The 16832-nt window shown below is 58.1% G+C and overlaps 1 protein-coding gene across 3 annotated transcripts in view; it reads left to right on the forward strand.

The window, feature by feature from the left end:
- Positions 1-16832, forward strand: part of EPB41L1 (erythrocyte membrane protein band 4.1 like 1) — a 72577-nt gene that overhangs the window by 26655 nt on the left and 29090 nt on the right. For all 3 annotated transcript variants that reach the window (XM_065645940.1, XM_065645941.1, XM_065645942.1), the window contains exon 3: positions 16019-16214. In XM_065645940.1, the coding sequence (XP_065502012.1) occupies positions 16038-16214 (177 nt within the window). In that variant the 5' untranslated portion in view covers positions 16019-16037. The remainder of the gene's footprint in view (positions 1-16018; positions 16215-16832) is intronic.

The following is a 16832-nucleotide window of genomic DNA, read 5'->3' on the forward strand; positions in this document are numbered from 1 at the left end:
CCCTCCACGTCACCTCTGGGAAGGACCAAGGCTGAAACCTGATGGACCTGAGAAGACACTTTCCCATTGGGGTGGAACGGTGGCCACAGGGGGTTGCTGTCCCTGGGCTGAGTGAGCTACCACCGGTGTTGCCTTCTCTGTGCAGGGCTGAGCTGCTGCTGGCTGGAGCTCCCTGCGGGGCCGCTCCCATGGAGGGGTCGTGGTGGCCTGGGGGTGGTGGGGGGCTGTAGAGCTTGAAACAGCGCAAGGACAGAAGGAGCTCTGCCTTGGCTCTTCGGGACAAGGACAACCACAGCCCAAAACTACAGGGAAGGAGATTAGATGAGATGCTGGAGAATACCTCTCTAATGGCATGAGGATAAAGCCCTGGCACAGGTGGGGGTGCAGGGAGAGGAGTTTCCACCGCAGGAGACTATTAAAGGCTTATCGGGCCGGTATGGATGGAGCTGCTCCCTGTGTTGAGCCGGTGGAATTAAACAACCTCTTGAAGCACCATCTCCCTCCTGCAGCGGAGGCTGGTGTGGCTCGCAGAGGCGGCGTGGGGACCTGAAGGAGGGTTGTCAGGAGTGAGCTCGCAGGAGGCTGTGAGGACTAGAGCTCCCACGTCAGCCGCATCTGGAGCCTCACCTCTGTGAGTCATCGTTTCACTGCCGATGATTCACAGCAGTGCTGCAAGACAGCCACGGGCTGGTGCAGGGCGGAAATTAATTGTCTGGAAGGAGGGCAGCACCAGAGGAGGGAGAGAAGATATTTTACTTCATCTTATCAGCATTTCCCAAGCCTGGCTGCAAGGTACGCCAGCAGCGAGCTGGAGTGAAGAGATGTGCTCTGCCTGCAAAGGGAGCACCTTTTGGTTCCCTCCCTGGCAGCAGCCAGGGCACAGGGTTTGGTGCCCTGGCACCTTGGTGAGCTAGCAGCTTTATCAAGCCATCATTGTCCTAACCCGAGAGCACAGTCCCCTGCTTGGCTGGACCTCCTGGCGTGCTGCTTCTGTTGCAGGCAGCCCCTGCCTTCCCACGACCTGGTGACCTTCCTCCTCCCTGGATGTGCATGGGGAGGCATCTCTGGTCCCTGCAAGCTGCACTGCAGCGCTCCTAGTTGAGCAGATGTTTCTGTAATTCAGATTAAAAGCAGAGGTCACCTGCCTCCCTTTGCCTGGTGGGAGGCAGGTGATGCCCAGCACATCTGGTACTACTGTAGATCCATTGAGCTATTCTGAACCAGCTTGAGGATGACAGGCAAGTACCATTGTTATGCTTCAAAAATATTGTTTGGGCATCTTTCTGTGTCCTTTCTAGGCTCGGATACCCTCAACCTGAGATGTAAATTGTCAGAACTGCCCACAGGTGTAATCCTCTTGGGAGGCTTGGCCCCGTCTTGGATGCAGTAGCCACAGCTGCGTCCTCTGTGCATGTGTGTCCGGGTCGGTGCTTTCCAGTGTCTGTTTTCCTTCTGAAGGATTTTTGCAGACCAGGTGCCCTGCAGCCAGCTGAAGCCTCATGGTGATGGGTTTTTTGGTTGCATTTTGCAAGTCTTTGAGGATTTTTCCGTTTGTCCCCGGTTTGGGTGTCCATAGTGTCCGAGTACTCAGATGCTAAAGGATGGATTTTCCTCAGCTCTACAGGGAGACAAATGCTGTTGCTTGCAAATATGTATTTAAGTGAGACTAGTGAAGTATTTTTTTAGCAAAGTGGAGTCAGCGCCAGGTAAGAAGGTGGTTCAAGGCCAGAACCTCCTGCTATCCATCTCCACTGACGCAGCCATTTGAAGGTTGTTTTCTGCTGTGGGGCAGCCTGGTGGGGGGTATCTGGCTGCCCACGCAACGGTCCTTCCCAGTGCATGTAGCGAAGGCTCCTGATTGCTATTTCTGGCTTCTGCTCAGCCCTGTGACTTGTTTAAGCTCCTTTGACACCTTGTTGGTCCTTCTGTGTGTCTGTGAAATGCTTCGGAGCATGGAAATTTCCAAGTTACGGTTTTCCCCACAGCAACTGGAATCCAGCTATGCTGCGCTTATATTTTAGGACTGGGGTGTAGGAGCGGGCACTGCAGGGCCTGTCTCTACGGGCACGGCCGGGGACCAGCATCAGAGTGGTGTTGGGACTCAGACCTTCTGAAGTGATGGTGCGCTGTGCGGCGACGATGCTGCATTAATGTATATAACACATATAGACGTCCTGAATAAAAAAAACAGGCAGGGAAAGCATCCTGGGCAGAGCCAATTGCTGCTGAAAGACAAATAGGGACAGAAAAAGGGTATTAAGCAGGAGGGAATTGGAGTAAATCCGTTCCCAAGAACTGGTTGTCTGGTGTGTGGGCACTTCTGGCGTTGTGCTGCAGGTCTGTGGGGAGACGGCGTCCCAGCTCCTGGAGGACGTGAGCTGGTGGGGAACCGGTGGGAGAGGAGCCAGGGGCACGTGGGGCTCACGAAGGTGGATGTGGGGCAGCACAGGGGCTGGGGCAGGTCCACTCCTTCTCCTCCGGGCTTGGTGACGTGGCCTGTCCCCTGCCTGTCTCCTCCGTGGCAGGTAGGGAGGGCTGGAGGCCGCTTTGCTCCTTGCCCTCGAGGCTTAGGCTACATAACCAAGCCCCAGGCTGGTGAAGCTGGGTGCTCCCTGAGGTGCTGGTGCCTTCCAGAGCCCTGGATCCATCCAGCACATCTCCTGGCGAGCTTTGCATCAGGTCTGAGGGTGCTCAGCTGGGGTCTTTGGGGACCTCAGGCACTGGGACACTGTCCCAGACAAACTGGAAACGTGAGGATAGATGGGAGTGAGCCCGGCTGGTGTGGGAGGCCCCTGGAGGCTTCCCAGACAAGCACAGCCCCACAGCGTCCCACAGGACCCAGGGGCACGGCACAGCGTGTCCTGCCCTTTGGGGTGGTGGGACTGGCAGGACCCCGGGGTGGGCAGCACTGGTGGGGTCTGTGTTGGGTTGGGGAGCACGCCGCGGAGCAGCTGCACTCCGGGGGCAGGACCAGGGCACCTTCTTCTCAGGACCATTCTTTTTCTCCGCAGTAGCGCCAGATCTGCCCACATGGCCTGAGTCCCTGCTATGTCCCACAGTGTCTCATGGTGTCCCCCATGTGGAAGGTCAGAGCTGATGAAGGAAGCTGCTGTGCTGCTCCACACCCCACTGCAGCTCTGAGCCGACTTGCTTTTTCTTCTCTCCACCCTCTGCTATCCCTCTTCCATCCTTTCTGGCCTTTGAAACATTTGTCTCTTATCTTTGATAACTGCCTGCAAGACTTGAACATCTTCAAGGTCTCCAAGCTGTCTTTGCTGTGGAAAAAGCCGAAAAACTCTTTTTCTCCTGTGCCTGGGTACCCACAGAGGGTGCGTGTCCTTCTCTGCAGCAGCCGAGGAAGCCACAGCACCACGGGGACTGTGGGGGGATGTTTCCATGCACAGGAGAGGATTCTTCTTCTGCCTTCCCGCTCCTCCCTGGAGCTGCAGAGCCTGGCTGCGTGCTGCCCAGCGAGCTGGCCTTGGCCGGTGAGTCGGTGCCCCCGACCCGGCTCGTTAGCGGGATGTTGAACCCTGAGGTGGGCAGGGGGGCTGCGCTTCACATGCTCGTGTTATTTAGTCTTATTTGGTGACGCTCTGTGGTTTCTTAGGGTCCCGATCCTGCTTCAGTCTGCTGTTACTGGTGGGAATATGGTTCATGGCTGTGCAGCCACAGGGGTGCCATTGCTCCTCCCTCCTGGATGTATGTTCCTTGTGGTTGGAAGAGAGTCAGATGGGGAGAAACCAGAGCGAAGCCTGCGCCGGTGTCTTTAGGCATTCAGAAAGCAAGAGATAGGCATCCTGAAAGCAAGGGAGTTAGGTTAAACCCCACAAATATTCTAATAACAGCCCCTCCAGTGCTCGCTTCAGCCTCTAACCTACGAGGTAGGTGCTCAACTCTTTTTTGCTAATACAAGCACAGAGCTTGACTGACAGGGATAAGTGGTTCACATGGAGTGTTTTGCAAAAAGACTGTTTTGGGCATGAACTGTGCTGTGGCCCCTGCCCCCAAGTCCTCCTTCCTGCTCAGGCTGTGGAAGGCAGCAGGGGCAGGTATGGGTATGGTGTCCCTGCACAGGGCGACCAGCCACGGGGTGCCTGCAGGCGCCTCTGATGGCTGGAGGTTACAAGTAATGATTAGCCCTTGCTTGGATTGAAAGCACTCTGAGGATTAATGTTGTGTTTTCTCCTATGCCCACCCCTCCCTGCCCCTCTCGGGGGGGGCAGCCGGGTGCAGGCTCTGGGCAGGGCAATGGTTGCAGGATAAGGCCAGTCCCAAATGCCTGCATCCCCACCAGGGTGGGATGCTGGGAGAGAGCATTACTGTGGCTGCTGTGCGATCAAGCCACTTGTGCCTCAGTTTCCCCTGCTGGAAGCTGGGCAAGCTCCCAGTCTGAGGAGGGTACTGGCGGTGTGTGCGGAAAGCCCAGCAGCAAGGTGGTTGCACAGCTCTGCTGCCCTCCCCTCCTTGCCTGGCCTTCCTGACATGATGGGGGCCACGTTGCCCCAGTGTGTGGGCTTGGGGTAGCGGGGGATGGAATGGACCTCATGGTGGGGCAGCCCTGGGAAACTCAGCACAGGGGGAAAGTGCTTTCGCTCCAGCATGAGGCAAGGGGCTGGTGCTGCAGAAGCGCTTGGCAGGTCTCCTGATCCCTGCAGCCCCATGTCCCCACAGTCCCCTTCCCAAGCAGGGAAAGCCATCGTGCCCCTGTGGGCTGGAGAGCCAGCCAGGAGCATGGGCTTGGTGCAGCCCAGGGCTCGGCACCATGCTTCCACTGCTCTGGACAGCCCTTCACACCAGCCCCAAACTATGTGGCCTTTCTGTCACCGGGACTGCGAGGCACCAGGGCAGCCCCTTCCCGGGCGGGCAGTACAGCAGCCCCGGGGCACCCTGGCTGCACCCCAGCGCTCCCCTCCATCCCTGCGGGCAGACGAGCGTGTGCTGGAATACAGGGAGGGTTGTCCCCCGCAAGCCTTCCTTACATGAGGGATGTGCCTGGTACTAGTGGCCATCAAAAGGTACTAATTTTTTTTTTTTTTAAAATGCAAGTTTAGGTGAAGTTTTTCAATGGATTTTCCAGCATTTCCAGGGAAGGGATTGGCTTTGCCAGTCCTTCCTCCCCCATCCCAAGTTTAATTTCTACCAAATTAGTCAGAAACATTTTGATGCTTGAAATCAGAGGCTAAATCTGGGATTGAAGGAAACCTTCAATCAGCTCGTATAATAGATAGAACTGCTTCATGCAGCAGCCACCTCCCTGTCTTCCTTCAGGCTTGCAAATGCCTCCAAAACGATGTTTGGCAGCCAGCTTTGCTAGGCTGCTGGTGAGGGATGAGACCAGTGCTCCTCTGCCCCCACAGCGTTCTCCACTGGGATCCACTGGGGGTCCTGGGGACAGCAGGATGACCATGAGCCAGCACTGTGCCCTTGTGGCCAAGAAGGCCAATGGCATCCTGGGGTGTATTAGAAGGGGGGTGGTTAGTAGGTCCAGAGAGGTTCTCCTTCCCCTCTACTCTGCCCTGGTGAGACCTCATCTGGAATATTGTGTCCAGTTCTGGGCCCCTCAGTTCAAGAAGGACAGGGAACTGCTGGAGAGAGTCCAGCGCAGGGCAACGAAGGTGATGAAGGGAGTGGAGCATCTCCCTTATGAGGAAAGGCTGAGGGAGCTGGGTCTCTTTAGCTTGGAGAAGAGGAGACTGAGGGGTGACCTCATCAATGTTTATAAATATATAAAGGGTGGGTGTCACGAGGATGGAGCCAGGCTCTTCTCGGTGACAACCAACAGTAAGACAAGGGGTAATGGGTTCAAGCTGGAACACAAGAGGTTCCACTTAAATTTGAGAAGAAACTTCTTCTCAGTGAGGGTGACGGAACACTGGAACAGGCTGCCCAGGGAGGTTGTGGATTCTCCTTCTCTGGAGACATTCAAAACCCGCCTGGACACCTTCCTGTGTAACCTCACCTGGGTGTTCCTGCCCTGGCGGGGGATTGGACTAGATGATCTTTTGAGGTCCCTTCTAATCCCTAACATTCTGTGATTCTGTAAGGACTTACTATGATGCTGAACTAAAACCTAAGCCCAGCTTAGCCCAGACCTCTTCTAAGAGTTTAGCTGTGTCCCACTGTGGTCAGAGGCAGCTGGCTCTGCTTTGGTGCCTGAGTCACCAAATTGCACCTCAGGTGGCAGTGGTGAATGCAGGTGGTCACCTGTGCTTGCTGGGATCACAAGGACATGAGGAAACTGTGTCATGGGGTCAGCCAGGGTGATGGGAGCAAGGAGGGGCACCCCAGCAACCACTGCCTTTGCAGGAGCTTGGCTCAGTGGCAGAGCTCAGTGTGTGCTTGGGGGGCACTTCTGGGGTGGGTGGGTGCCCAAGCCACTCCCTCCTCTGGGGAGGGATCTTGGCGTGTTTTTTTGGTGGGTGAGGAGGTGCAGGATCAGGCCCAGCCCATGAGTCACATCTCCGTGGGATGACTCGGGCATTAGCAGGGTCCTCGCTGAGCCCAGTGGCACCGCGGCAGTTTGGGATGCTCTTCCGGCGGGTAGTACAGCAGCTGACATCTTTCTGCTGGCCTGAACCCTCTGCTGGAATGCACATGGAGGTCCTTAGGCTCTGCTGGGACTCTGCCATCCCCTCCCTTTTAAAGGGAAAAATGCGCCATGTGGCTTGGCGTGTGCCACCCTGTGGGGTTCGTGTGCCTCTCCTTAGACTGAGAAGTGGGGGAGCTCGTCCATGGGCAACTTCCCGCTGCTCCCAGCAGCCTGTGCCACCCTCGGCAGCTGCCGGGGCTTCCTGCCAACAGGAGGGAGCCAGACTTTTCCCAGTGGTGCCCAGGGACAGGACCAGAGGCCACGGGCACAAACTGGAACACAGGAAGGTCCCTCTGAACATCAGAAATCACTTTTTCACTGTGAGGGTGACCGAGCACTGGCACAAGTTGCCCAGAGAGGTGGTGGAGTCTCCATATGTGGAGATACTCAAAAGCCACCCGGACATGGTCCTGGGCAGCCGTTTCTGGGTGGCCCTGATGGAGCAGGAGTTGGACAGGGTGACCTTCAGAGGTGCCTTGAACCTCCATCAGCCTGTGATTCAGTCCTCGAGCACAGCATGGTGGCCTCTAGCCTGGGCAGCATGCATGAGGTTCAGCAGAGTGCAGTGGGTCCTCGATGGGGTGCAGGGCAGGCACTGATGCCATGGGGACCAAGGCAAGGACCACATTTGAAACCTGTGCTGTTGCTGCCTTGTGCACCCCACAGATTTTGGGACCAGGGAGAAGAGCATTTCCACAGGCATCTCCATCCCTGTTAGTGGGCACAGTGTGTTCCTTCCAGCCCTGCATCCTGGGGCCCAAGCACCTCCGGCCGGGTGCATCATTACATCGTGTTAGGGATGGAGGGAAGACCCTTTCTGGTCTTGTTTTCCTTAGGCTACCCTGTGGAGCCAGTGCAGGGATGTTTCATGGGGTTCAGTGCTGATCAGAGAGGGGAAATGTCCCGTGGTCATTGCATCCCCCACCCTGGCTGGCTTGCTCACTCCACCGGAGCAAGCAGGCGTGGGACAGCGGCAGCTCCTGCTGCCTCCCTCCTGCTTCGGGCAGCGCTCCCTGGGGAGTTTGGCTGAGTTGTGGGAGTTGCACACAACATGATAGATTAGGTCTTTCCCATCATGTGTCAGGTCCAATCTGAGACATGGCTCAGGTCTTGGGGGTCTTTGTCTGCCACTGTCTCTCCCTTTCCCCCTCCTTTTCCTGTCTGTGTTTCGTCTCCGCTCTTGGCTCTAGGCTGACTCTTCCCTTTGCGTTGAGTGTCTCCTCCTCCTTGTTCATGTGGCAGCTCTGGACAAGGAGGTTTTACAGTTGTGGGTGCTTAGAGATTAGCGATGCCAGCTCTGACCACGGTGGGAGGGGTGCAGAGAGATGAGAAATGGTGGCCCCTGGCCCCACACCCTGCGGCTGCAACCCCCAGGGTGCGAGCAAGGCAGGGGTTCAAGGCTGGAAGTGCCACTGATGATGCTGAAGCTGCCCAGGCTGAGACCCTGTTGCACGTGGGGCTGCTGAGTCTGCGCTGCTCCCCCACTGGGAGCCACGGAAGCTGTGAGCCTGGCTGGTCCCCAGCCCAGCTAAACCTGTGAGGATTGTGCTGCCAAAGTCAGAGTGTCCACTTAGGGTGCAAACAGACCAGGCAAGGATTTTGGAAGAGGGGGGCTTGCTGGGAAGTGTGTGGTGACTGGTCCTCCATTGCCACAGGCTTTCGTGTTTCGCTTGAGCGAGACTTCCCCCAGGCTGGCCCGCTCCAACGTCTCAGAAGTCCCTGTGCGAGACCAAGCTCATCACCTGCCAGCATGGTCAGTGCCAGCCTGGCCAAGTGGTGCCCTGCTCCACAAGGGGCTTGTGGGGAGGGGTGTCAGGGCTTTGACCTGGTCCCTGCCCTGCCAGTTCATCCGAGCTGATGTTCCTGGGTGGAGGGATGGTCTGTGAGCATCCAAACCCACAGGTGCCATTTGGAGAACTCATACTGGTGACCAACTGGGCAGTTGGGGCTGAGCCGGTAGGTTTTCTGCATGGCTGGACCACATGGGTGGGTGCCTGCACCCTGATAGCAGGAGCTTGCCAGCAAGTCGCCAGTCATTGCTTGGCTTGTGCTTCTTCACTTGGGGCTCCTGATGGCTTGGCATGCTCTGGAGTTTTCAGCAGCACATGCCCAAACTGGTGGGTGCTACCTGAACACTGCTTCTCCTGGCAGGCTGCCTATACCTGGTAAATATTACCTAGCCCCTGCCTGCAAGCTGCCTGCCTGCCTGCCCAGCCACAGCCAACCCTGCCTGTGCACCCCTGGGCTGGCCGGGTATGGGGTGTGGGCAGCACCCACTGCCAGCCTGCTGCTGCTCTGCCGGTGCCCCTGCCTGTGCTCGCTGAAGGCAGGATCCATCCCTGTGCTTTACGGGCACTTTGTGCTGTTGCGTTACAGAGGTACGAGGCACACCTGCAGTGCAGTACCTAGCCCCAGTGTTTGGTCTGTGGTGTTGTCCCTCCCAGGGGACAACGAGGGGACAAGGAGCCATGTGCCCTGTAGGCAGGGATGCTCTGGGTGTCCCGCTCTGAACTTTTCTGTGGACAAGGACAAAGAAAGGGCTTCTATACAGCTCTTTCTGCTGCTACATCTCCAAGCTGACTAGTGACACTAGTGTGTTTTGGAAGTGATGCGGTGTTTGCTGCCCTAGGACCCATGTAAGACATGGAGAAAGGTGATGCAGGGAAATGCCAGATTAACTTGGGATGAAGATGTATAGTGGGTCCAGCTCCTTGCTGAGCAGCCAGTGCAGGAGCTGAGCTTCTCTCCTTCGCCAGCAGTGCGTGCACGAGGCAGGATCCTGGCAGGATCACAGACTTCGGCGGCTCTCCTGTGCCTGGCCTGGGATGAGTCAGGTGTTTACAGGCAAGGGGGCGGATGGGGCTGGCACCAGCATCCACGTGGGACCTCCCGCCACACCAATGGGCTGCAGTGGGAGCACAGAGCTCCTGGCGAGAGGAGAGCCTGGCGCTGGGATGGGAAGGCAGCCCAGATCCCAGCTCAGCTGTGGCGCACATCAATCACTGCGTGGGGGTGTTTGGGCTGGGGAAGAGGCGGCTCTGCAGAAAGCGCTGCCTCGGACGCGGCAGCAGCGAGGAGCTGTGCTGGAGGCATGGGGAGCTGGCACCAAGGTAGGGCTGGCCCTGCCATGGAGAAGGATGCTCTGCGGTGCTGCTGGCTGCCCACAGGATGCTCTGGGCTTTAGCTGGCAGCAAGTGCCCAGGGCAGGGAGCACCAGCCTGGGTGGGATGTGGGTCCTGGAGCCTGGGTGGAGGAGATGAGGCACTTTTCCAGCTGGGGAACCGTTTGGGGCAATGCAGATCTCTGCCCCAGTGAGGAGGAGCGGTTTGCAGGCTCCAGGAGCTGGGGACGTGCTGTGTTTCTGATCTTCCCCCTTTACCATAAACAGGGCAGCTCGTGATTTTTTTGGTGTTGCTGCAGAGCAGCACAGGAGGGCTCCCCAGGCTGCCCACTGCACCGTGGAGTGGCTTGGGGATTTGCATGTCCCCCAGTGCGAGGGGTGAGGGCTGGGTGACAGTGGGGCTCGGGTGCTGCGTGTCACGGGGGTTTCAGGGACCACTTTCCTTGTTCATTTTTTTTGTGTCCCTGAAGGATACCCAGGACTCCCCACTAGGACTCCTCTCGTGTTTCCAGGATGGCTGCAAGGCACTGCCTATGCTGCCTGTGCTCTCATGCTGCCTGTCCCTTGCCAGCTCAGCCTCTGCCCCGTTGCAGGGGTGCTGGTTGCTACAGCCCTGGTGAGCTCCTCCGTTGTTCTTGGGGGCTGGCAAGTGCCTGGACCCCCTGCCCAGTGTCACGCAGCCACTGCCACCCCCACAGGGTGCTCCCTGTGCCCAGCTTGCTCCCCATCTCTGGCTGTCTCCGTGGCAGTCATCTCTCCCGCAGTGTGATGGTGGGCTTTGCTGCCAGGATTGGTCCCACGGGGCCCTCAGCAGCTGCTGAGCACGGTAACAATGAAGGAGGCGCTTGGTTGTTACTCAGCTCTGTGCACCCCAGTGGCCCTGGGGCCCATGGAGACCTGTTCAGGCACTCAGCGTGGGACTTTGCATACTCCTGCCTGCCTGTGTCTTCTGAAGCATCATGCATGGGCAGTGTCCTCAGCAGGGAGCGAGAGGGGAAAGCAGAGCCCAGGAGCAAAGGGGATTGCTCAGCCTTGAAAACCAGCCCAGCAGCAGGGAGTGAATGGGCAGGGGGAAGGGGAAAGCACGCTCGGGTGAAACACCGTGCGGAGGTAGCAGGGAAGGAAAAGCTCAGGGAGGGGAGTGCTGCGGGGGCTGGAGTTGGGATGTGCTAGGGAAGTGCGGGGGCAGAGTGTCTGGGAAAGCCGTGAAATCCGCACTCCAGCTTGAAGTGGGGGGGAAGAGGAAAACACCAAGGGAAGGAGGAGCAGGCGGGGAGATGATGGGAGGGATTATAGGCATGACAAGCAGGTCTACCTCTGATCCTGCTACAGCTTTCCTTGCAGTCACCTTTCCAGCAAGCCTCTTTTGATAGCCTGGAGCTCCGACCAGCTCCAACCATTTCACCTGATGTTTGCCCTGAGGAGAGTGGGTCTAGCTGCAGCAGAAGCGAGCCAGCCCTTGCTGAAAACCAGGACTGTGCTTAGCACGTGGCACCGGAGGCCATGGGTGTGGAGAAGTCCTTCAGCCAGTGCCCAGCACAGAGGAAGGGTCTGGGGCAATGGTGCTCGCTGCCTCCTGCTGCCGGCAGCCGCTGCCCGGGCAGCTACCAGCCTTGGCGCAGAGCTGCTCTGGCCCTGGCTTCGCTCCCAAGGGAACACACATGAGCAAGGCTGGGTGCTGGGAAGGGCTGGGACAGCCTGGGTAGGCTGCCTGTCCTGCAGGCTTGAGTACCGCTCCTGCTGTGGGTAGTATTTAGAAACACATGAAATTATTTGGGACAGCATTTCCACCAATCTCAATCAAATTTGCTGCAGTTGTGGTCTAAACTTCTTCTAAAGGTTTGCGATGGCAGATATGTCCATTAAACTGTCCCTTTGGCGGCATGCTGCTATGTCCTTTCTCAACCCGTGGCCCCTCATGTCCGGGAGGGGCTGTCCTGCAAGGTGGGGCAGCAGGAGCTGAGTTTTGCATCTGGAAACTGCTGTGTGATAGCAAGTGCTCCCCACGACTGCCTTCTTTCTCACTGTATAAAAGTACGCTTTCCACCTTTAAATCAGCAGTAGTTCCTGCTTAAGGCACAGAGATGCTCCCATAATAAACGTCATCTGCTTTGGAAGCTCTTGAGTGCCGGAGGAAAGGCCACAGGAAAAAAGCAGTTCCTGGGGGACATAAGGGGCTGGAACAGGTCGTGCTGGCTGCCTCACTGCGAGTGCTGCCCAGGTCCCTGTGGGGTGCTGCGGGCCCGCCCAGGGTGCTGAGCGCCCGCAGCCTGGCAGAGGGAATGGTCGGGGTGTGGGCCATCGCGCCGGCCTCCACGGCCTTGTCCCAGGGCTGGGCCTGCAGCAGCCCTGGGTGCAGGTGACCAGGCTGCGGTGGAGGACGTCAGCGTTCCACCGCTGACCCGGGCGCTGGGTGCCACCGTCGCCAGGGGCTGGGTGCTGCTAGGCCGAGGCTGACCCTGGGTGCCCAGCCAGCGCTGAGCCCTCCGGCCCCGCTGCACATGCTGCTGCGAGCAGCGCTGGGGCGCGGGGCAGCGCTGCCCCATGCTCCTGCCTCTCTGTGAGCAGAGAACCCCAGGTGGGTTCTCCACTGCCCACGTGGACGTGGCAGCAACACCCCACTAGCTCCTGAATGTAGCTGTTGTGGCTGTGCCTGGGAGCGTGGCGGTGCCAGCGTGGCCCCCCCACCTGCACTGACTGTGCGTGTCTGCAGTGCTCAGCTGCAGTGGCGCTGTACCCCTGGCGTCACTGGCTTCCCTGCCAGCCCCATCTCATTCCAGGCATCTCCTGAACCCTTTTTACCCTGGCAATGAGTTTGCAGTCACACGTGAGAGACTGGAGCCTTCCCGGTACGGCTTCAAGCCAAGAGACGGGGGGGTTCCTGCTCCTCCCCAAGCCTGTCCTGCCCTGGGAGCATGGAGAGGCTTGTTCCTCCCTGCTCCATGTCCCACGCTGCTGGGGCAGGAGCAATACCAAAGGGATGGGCTCAGTGGGCCCTTGCTGGGACAGGGCATGTTGATGCTCAGATTTCCTCTGTGCCCGTGCTGAGCCCTGTCTCCCTGCTGAGGTGCAGGGACCGGAGGTGCTGGGGCAGGAGAGAGAACGTGCAGTGGGGCTGGGTCATACTGGGGCCAGGGTAAGGGGGCACTGGCTGGGATCCCAAAGCAGAGTGGCAGGAGAAGCCAGGCCACGGTGGGAGCAGGGAGATGGCCCTTGGGGGCTCACCAGACCCTTTGCTGAGGCTCTGCCACCACGACACTCCTGTGTCGCGCTCTAACCTGTTTCAGCTGGAAGTTAGGATCCCTGGATCAGGCTCCTTGCCCATCATCACAAGGTTTGACCTGGAGCTTAATATGCGAGAGTAGGGCTGACTGGGAGAGATGGGATAAATTCCTAGCCTGCCATGCTTAAATAAATCGCCATAATTTTGTCAGGGATCAGTGCTGCTTTGTGCAGGGAAAAGATAGTTTGGAAGACGGTTTAGAAACCTTGAGTGAAAACCTCAGTGTTTTTTTGCCCCAAAGTGATAGTTGTCATTTTAGAGATTTCAGATTTTAGAGAAAAAATTCACACACTGAGAACCAAACAGAAGTGGCTGGGAATGATCCACACAGGGACTGGAGCTGGGAGTGTGCAATTGCTTGAATTCGCAGTGGTAAAACAGCAGCCCTGTTTCCTCTGCAGAAAAAATAAACCACTGGCGATCTTTGAAATCTTCTCGTGCCCTCCCCTGAGCGCTGGGGTCTGTTGGGAGAAGTTGTCCTGTCTGTTCTGGCCAGGAGAGCATGGCCCTGGAGCAGGGGCGTGAAATCCTGGCTCTTTTGGCGTGAAGCAAGTCCCTCTGCGGTGACCACACAGTGCTTGCACAGCCAGCATGGCCAGCGGCAGCGGGGAGGGGGCCGCTCCCGGGCAGGCTGAGCCCGGCTGCAGGAGGCTCAGCGGGCAGACTCGCTCTGTCTTCTCTGTCTGTCCCTTCTCTTGTCTCCTGTCTGTCCTCTCCCACCCCTGGGATCCAGTTTTCACAGTTTTTCTGGGTAAGGTTTCACATCTCCCTGTTGTGCTGAGGACACCGGCATCGGTGGGACATGAGCTGTGGTGTGAGATATGTTTTCTTTGTAAAAGGAAGTCAGCAAGTTTGCAGATGACACCCAGCTGAGTGGTGCAGTTGACGTGCCAGAGGGACGGGATCCAGCCAGAGGGACCTTGGAAGAGTGGATCCATGTGAATCTCATGAGGTTCAACAAGGGCAAGTGCAAGGTCCTGCACCGGGGTTGGGGCAGTACCAGCAAAGACCAGGGGAGGGATGTGTTAGTAGCAGCTCTGCAGAGAAGAACCTGGGGACACCGGTGGATGAAAATCTGGACATGAGCCGGCAATGTGCATTTGCAGCCCACAAGGCCAATCGTATCCCGGGCAGCATCCCCAGCCCCATGGGCAGCAGGTTTGGGGAGGATTCTGCCCCTCTGCCCCGCTCTGGTGAGACCCCCCTGCAGGGCTGGTCCAGCTCTGGGTCCTCAGCACAGGACACACATGGACCTGCTGGAGGGGGGCCAGAGGAGCCCCAGAAATGATCCGAGGCTGGAGCAGCTCTGCTGGGAGGACAGGCCGAGAGAGTTGGGGGGTTCAGCTCAGCTGGAGAAGAGAAGCTCCAGGGAGACCTTAGTGCGGACTTTCCGGACTTAAAGAAGGTCTATAAGAAAGATGGAGAAAGACTTTTCACCAAGGCCTGTAGTGACCAGACCAGGGGCAGTTGTTTTAAACCGAAAGACAGTAGGGTTAGGCTGGACATAAGGAAGAAATGTTTTGTGATAAAGATGGTGAGACAGTGGCTAAGTTTACCCAGAGAAGCTGTGGATATCATCCCTGGAAACGTTTAGGGTCAGGCTTTGTGCAGCCTGATCAAGTAAGGCTTGGAGTAGGTGGTCTTTGAAGATCCCTTCCAACCCAAATCATTCTGTCATTCTAAAAGTGGACTTTCCCTTCCTGCCTTAGGTCATGGTCCTGACAGGGCTCTTGCTCTCCCATATCTGCTAGAACAGTCTTTAGGTAGTTGGGACTTATAGGAGGTGATGGTGGTGGGTTGTCACCAAGCAACTCCTCTAGCCCCAGGGTGGCCAGGTCAGGTCCATGGCCTGGAGCTGTGCTGGGACCTCAAAGCTTCATTAGTGGTGCCAGGGCTGTGGCAAAGCCTGGGGTTTGGCAGCTCAGGGAGAAGCCAGCCCCTTGCCCATGCCACGTGGGCTGTCATTCCAGAAACGGGGATCAGAAATATCCTGTATGGGCTCCATACTCCATACTCCAAAAAAGTGCAGTTTATCTGGTGTTGCAGGCATTACTCAGGGCTGCTTATGCGGCTTCTGTGTGAGCAAGGTGGGTGTTGCAACCGTGGGCAGGTGCTGTCAACGGAGCCAGCGCGTCCAGCCACAGCGCTCAGATGCTCTGGTGCCGGCGATCCCAGCTGATCCCAGTGATGGGCCTGAGCAGCCTGAGTGGTGGATGGGTGACAGTCACGAACACTGCTCAGTGACCTGTGTGTGCGTGGACCGTCCCAGGAGCCCTGCCAGCCCCACACAGCATTAGCATAAAGGCTTCAAAAACAGAAAGGTTGCAAAAACATGTTACTGAGCAGCCCGGCACAGAAAGTGCCTTCCCCTCCCCTGTTCTGGACCCAAGATTTGTTTTGGCATCTTGCACAGGACAGGCAGCTGGAGCTGCAGGCAGGTTTTGGTCTGCTGCTGTGCAGGGTCCAGCCACACCAGCTGTGGGAACCCAGCATGCCGCTGCTGCTGGGAGATCCAGAGGGGGAAAAAACAGCCATCCCAGATGCAATATGTGCAGTTGTCCATGTTTCCGATTTCCTGTCAGTGCAGCCTTTAACCTGACTCACAGCTTGGTTTTTCCTGCCAGAATAAACCCTTCCACTCATAAAAAATACTAGTGAGGGTACCGAGGGCCCCGGTGCTCAGGGGGAGTGGGGGCTGTGACTAGCCCTGCTCGCTGCTGTCAGTGCAGTGCCCTGACTCCGCTGGGTCCCTGCCACCGCTGTCCCTCCCCACTGCTGGTTCTTATCCGGTTCAACTGGTATGAAATCCTGACAATCTGTGCCACTGGCCCTTTGCAAAGCCAGCCCTGGTGTGGCCAGGGAGCCATGTATCTGGCAGCAGATCTGTGTATGCAGGCAGTGGGGCAGAGACCAGCAGGTCCCACACCAGCCCATGCGGCTGGGGCATCCCTGGCTGCCGGGCTGCCGTCCTCCATCCCCACATGCTTGGGTGACACGTCCTGTCTCTCCTTGTGTGTGGCAGAGCAAGGTGACCAGTGGCCATGACGACAGAGACAGGCCCTGGTTTGGAGGTGAAGAACGCACAGGAGGAGGCTCCGCAGCAGCAGCTGGAGGCGGCCGCGCACGGTCCCACCGCCGCAGCTGCCAGCCCTGCCGGCCGGGACGCTGAGGCCAACCAGAAGCCTGGGGCACAGTCCGATGCCCGAAATACAGAGCCGGTGAGTTGGTGATGGCTGAGTGGCGTGAGACGCGGCAGAGAGGAAGGCACGGCTGGGGACTTGCCACTGCTCTCTGCCGCCCGTTGCTGTGTCCTTGCTGCAGCGTGGGAGCTGCAGGGAGCCTGGTGAGGTGGGCAGCTCCCCTGGGCCCTCGGCCCTGAGGGAGCATCCCGGAGCGGAGCCCCCTGCAGCCCGGGCAGCGGATGGGCTCTGCCGGTTGCCTCGCAGCAGCCTGCACGGGTCCTTGTGGGCAGGGCAGGCAGAAGGAACAGTCCGGCAGCCCGAAGTGCTGACTGTGCTGGAAATAGCACTGCCATGGCTGCTGGCCAGGGCCAGGGGAGGAAGCAGGTGGTGTTCCAGGACTGGGGTACCCCTGGCAGAGCGGGGAGCAGTGGCCGCACCCCAATGTCAGCCTTGGAGCGGCCAGGAAGCTGTGCTGCTGCCAGCCAGCACAGTTCTGCCCTGGCCCTGCCTGACCAGGGAGGTTTTGGGTGCTGAACTGACCCCAGGCTCACAGGCATCCATTTTCCAGGGACCCTGGTTGTGCCAGTGGGGTGGGGTGCGGCAGCCGGGCTTGGCCGTGAACTCCCAAGAGGTCATCAGCCTCTTCTCCATCAG

The sequence above is a fragment of the Caloenas nicobarica genome, chromosome 15 (assembly GCF_036013445.1).
Source record: "Caloenas nicobarica isolate bCalNic1 chromosome 15, bCalNic1.hap1, whole genome shotgun sequence".
Taxonomy (NCBI): Eukaryota; Metazoa; Chordata; class Aves; order Columbiformes; family Columbidae; genus Caloenas; species Caloenas nicobarica.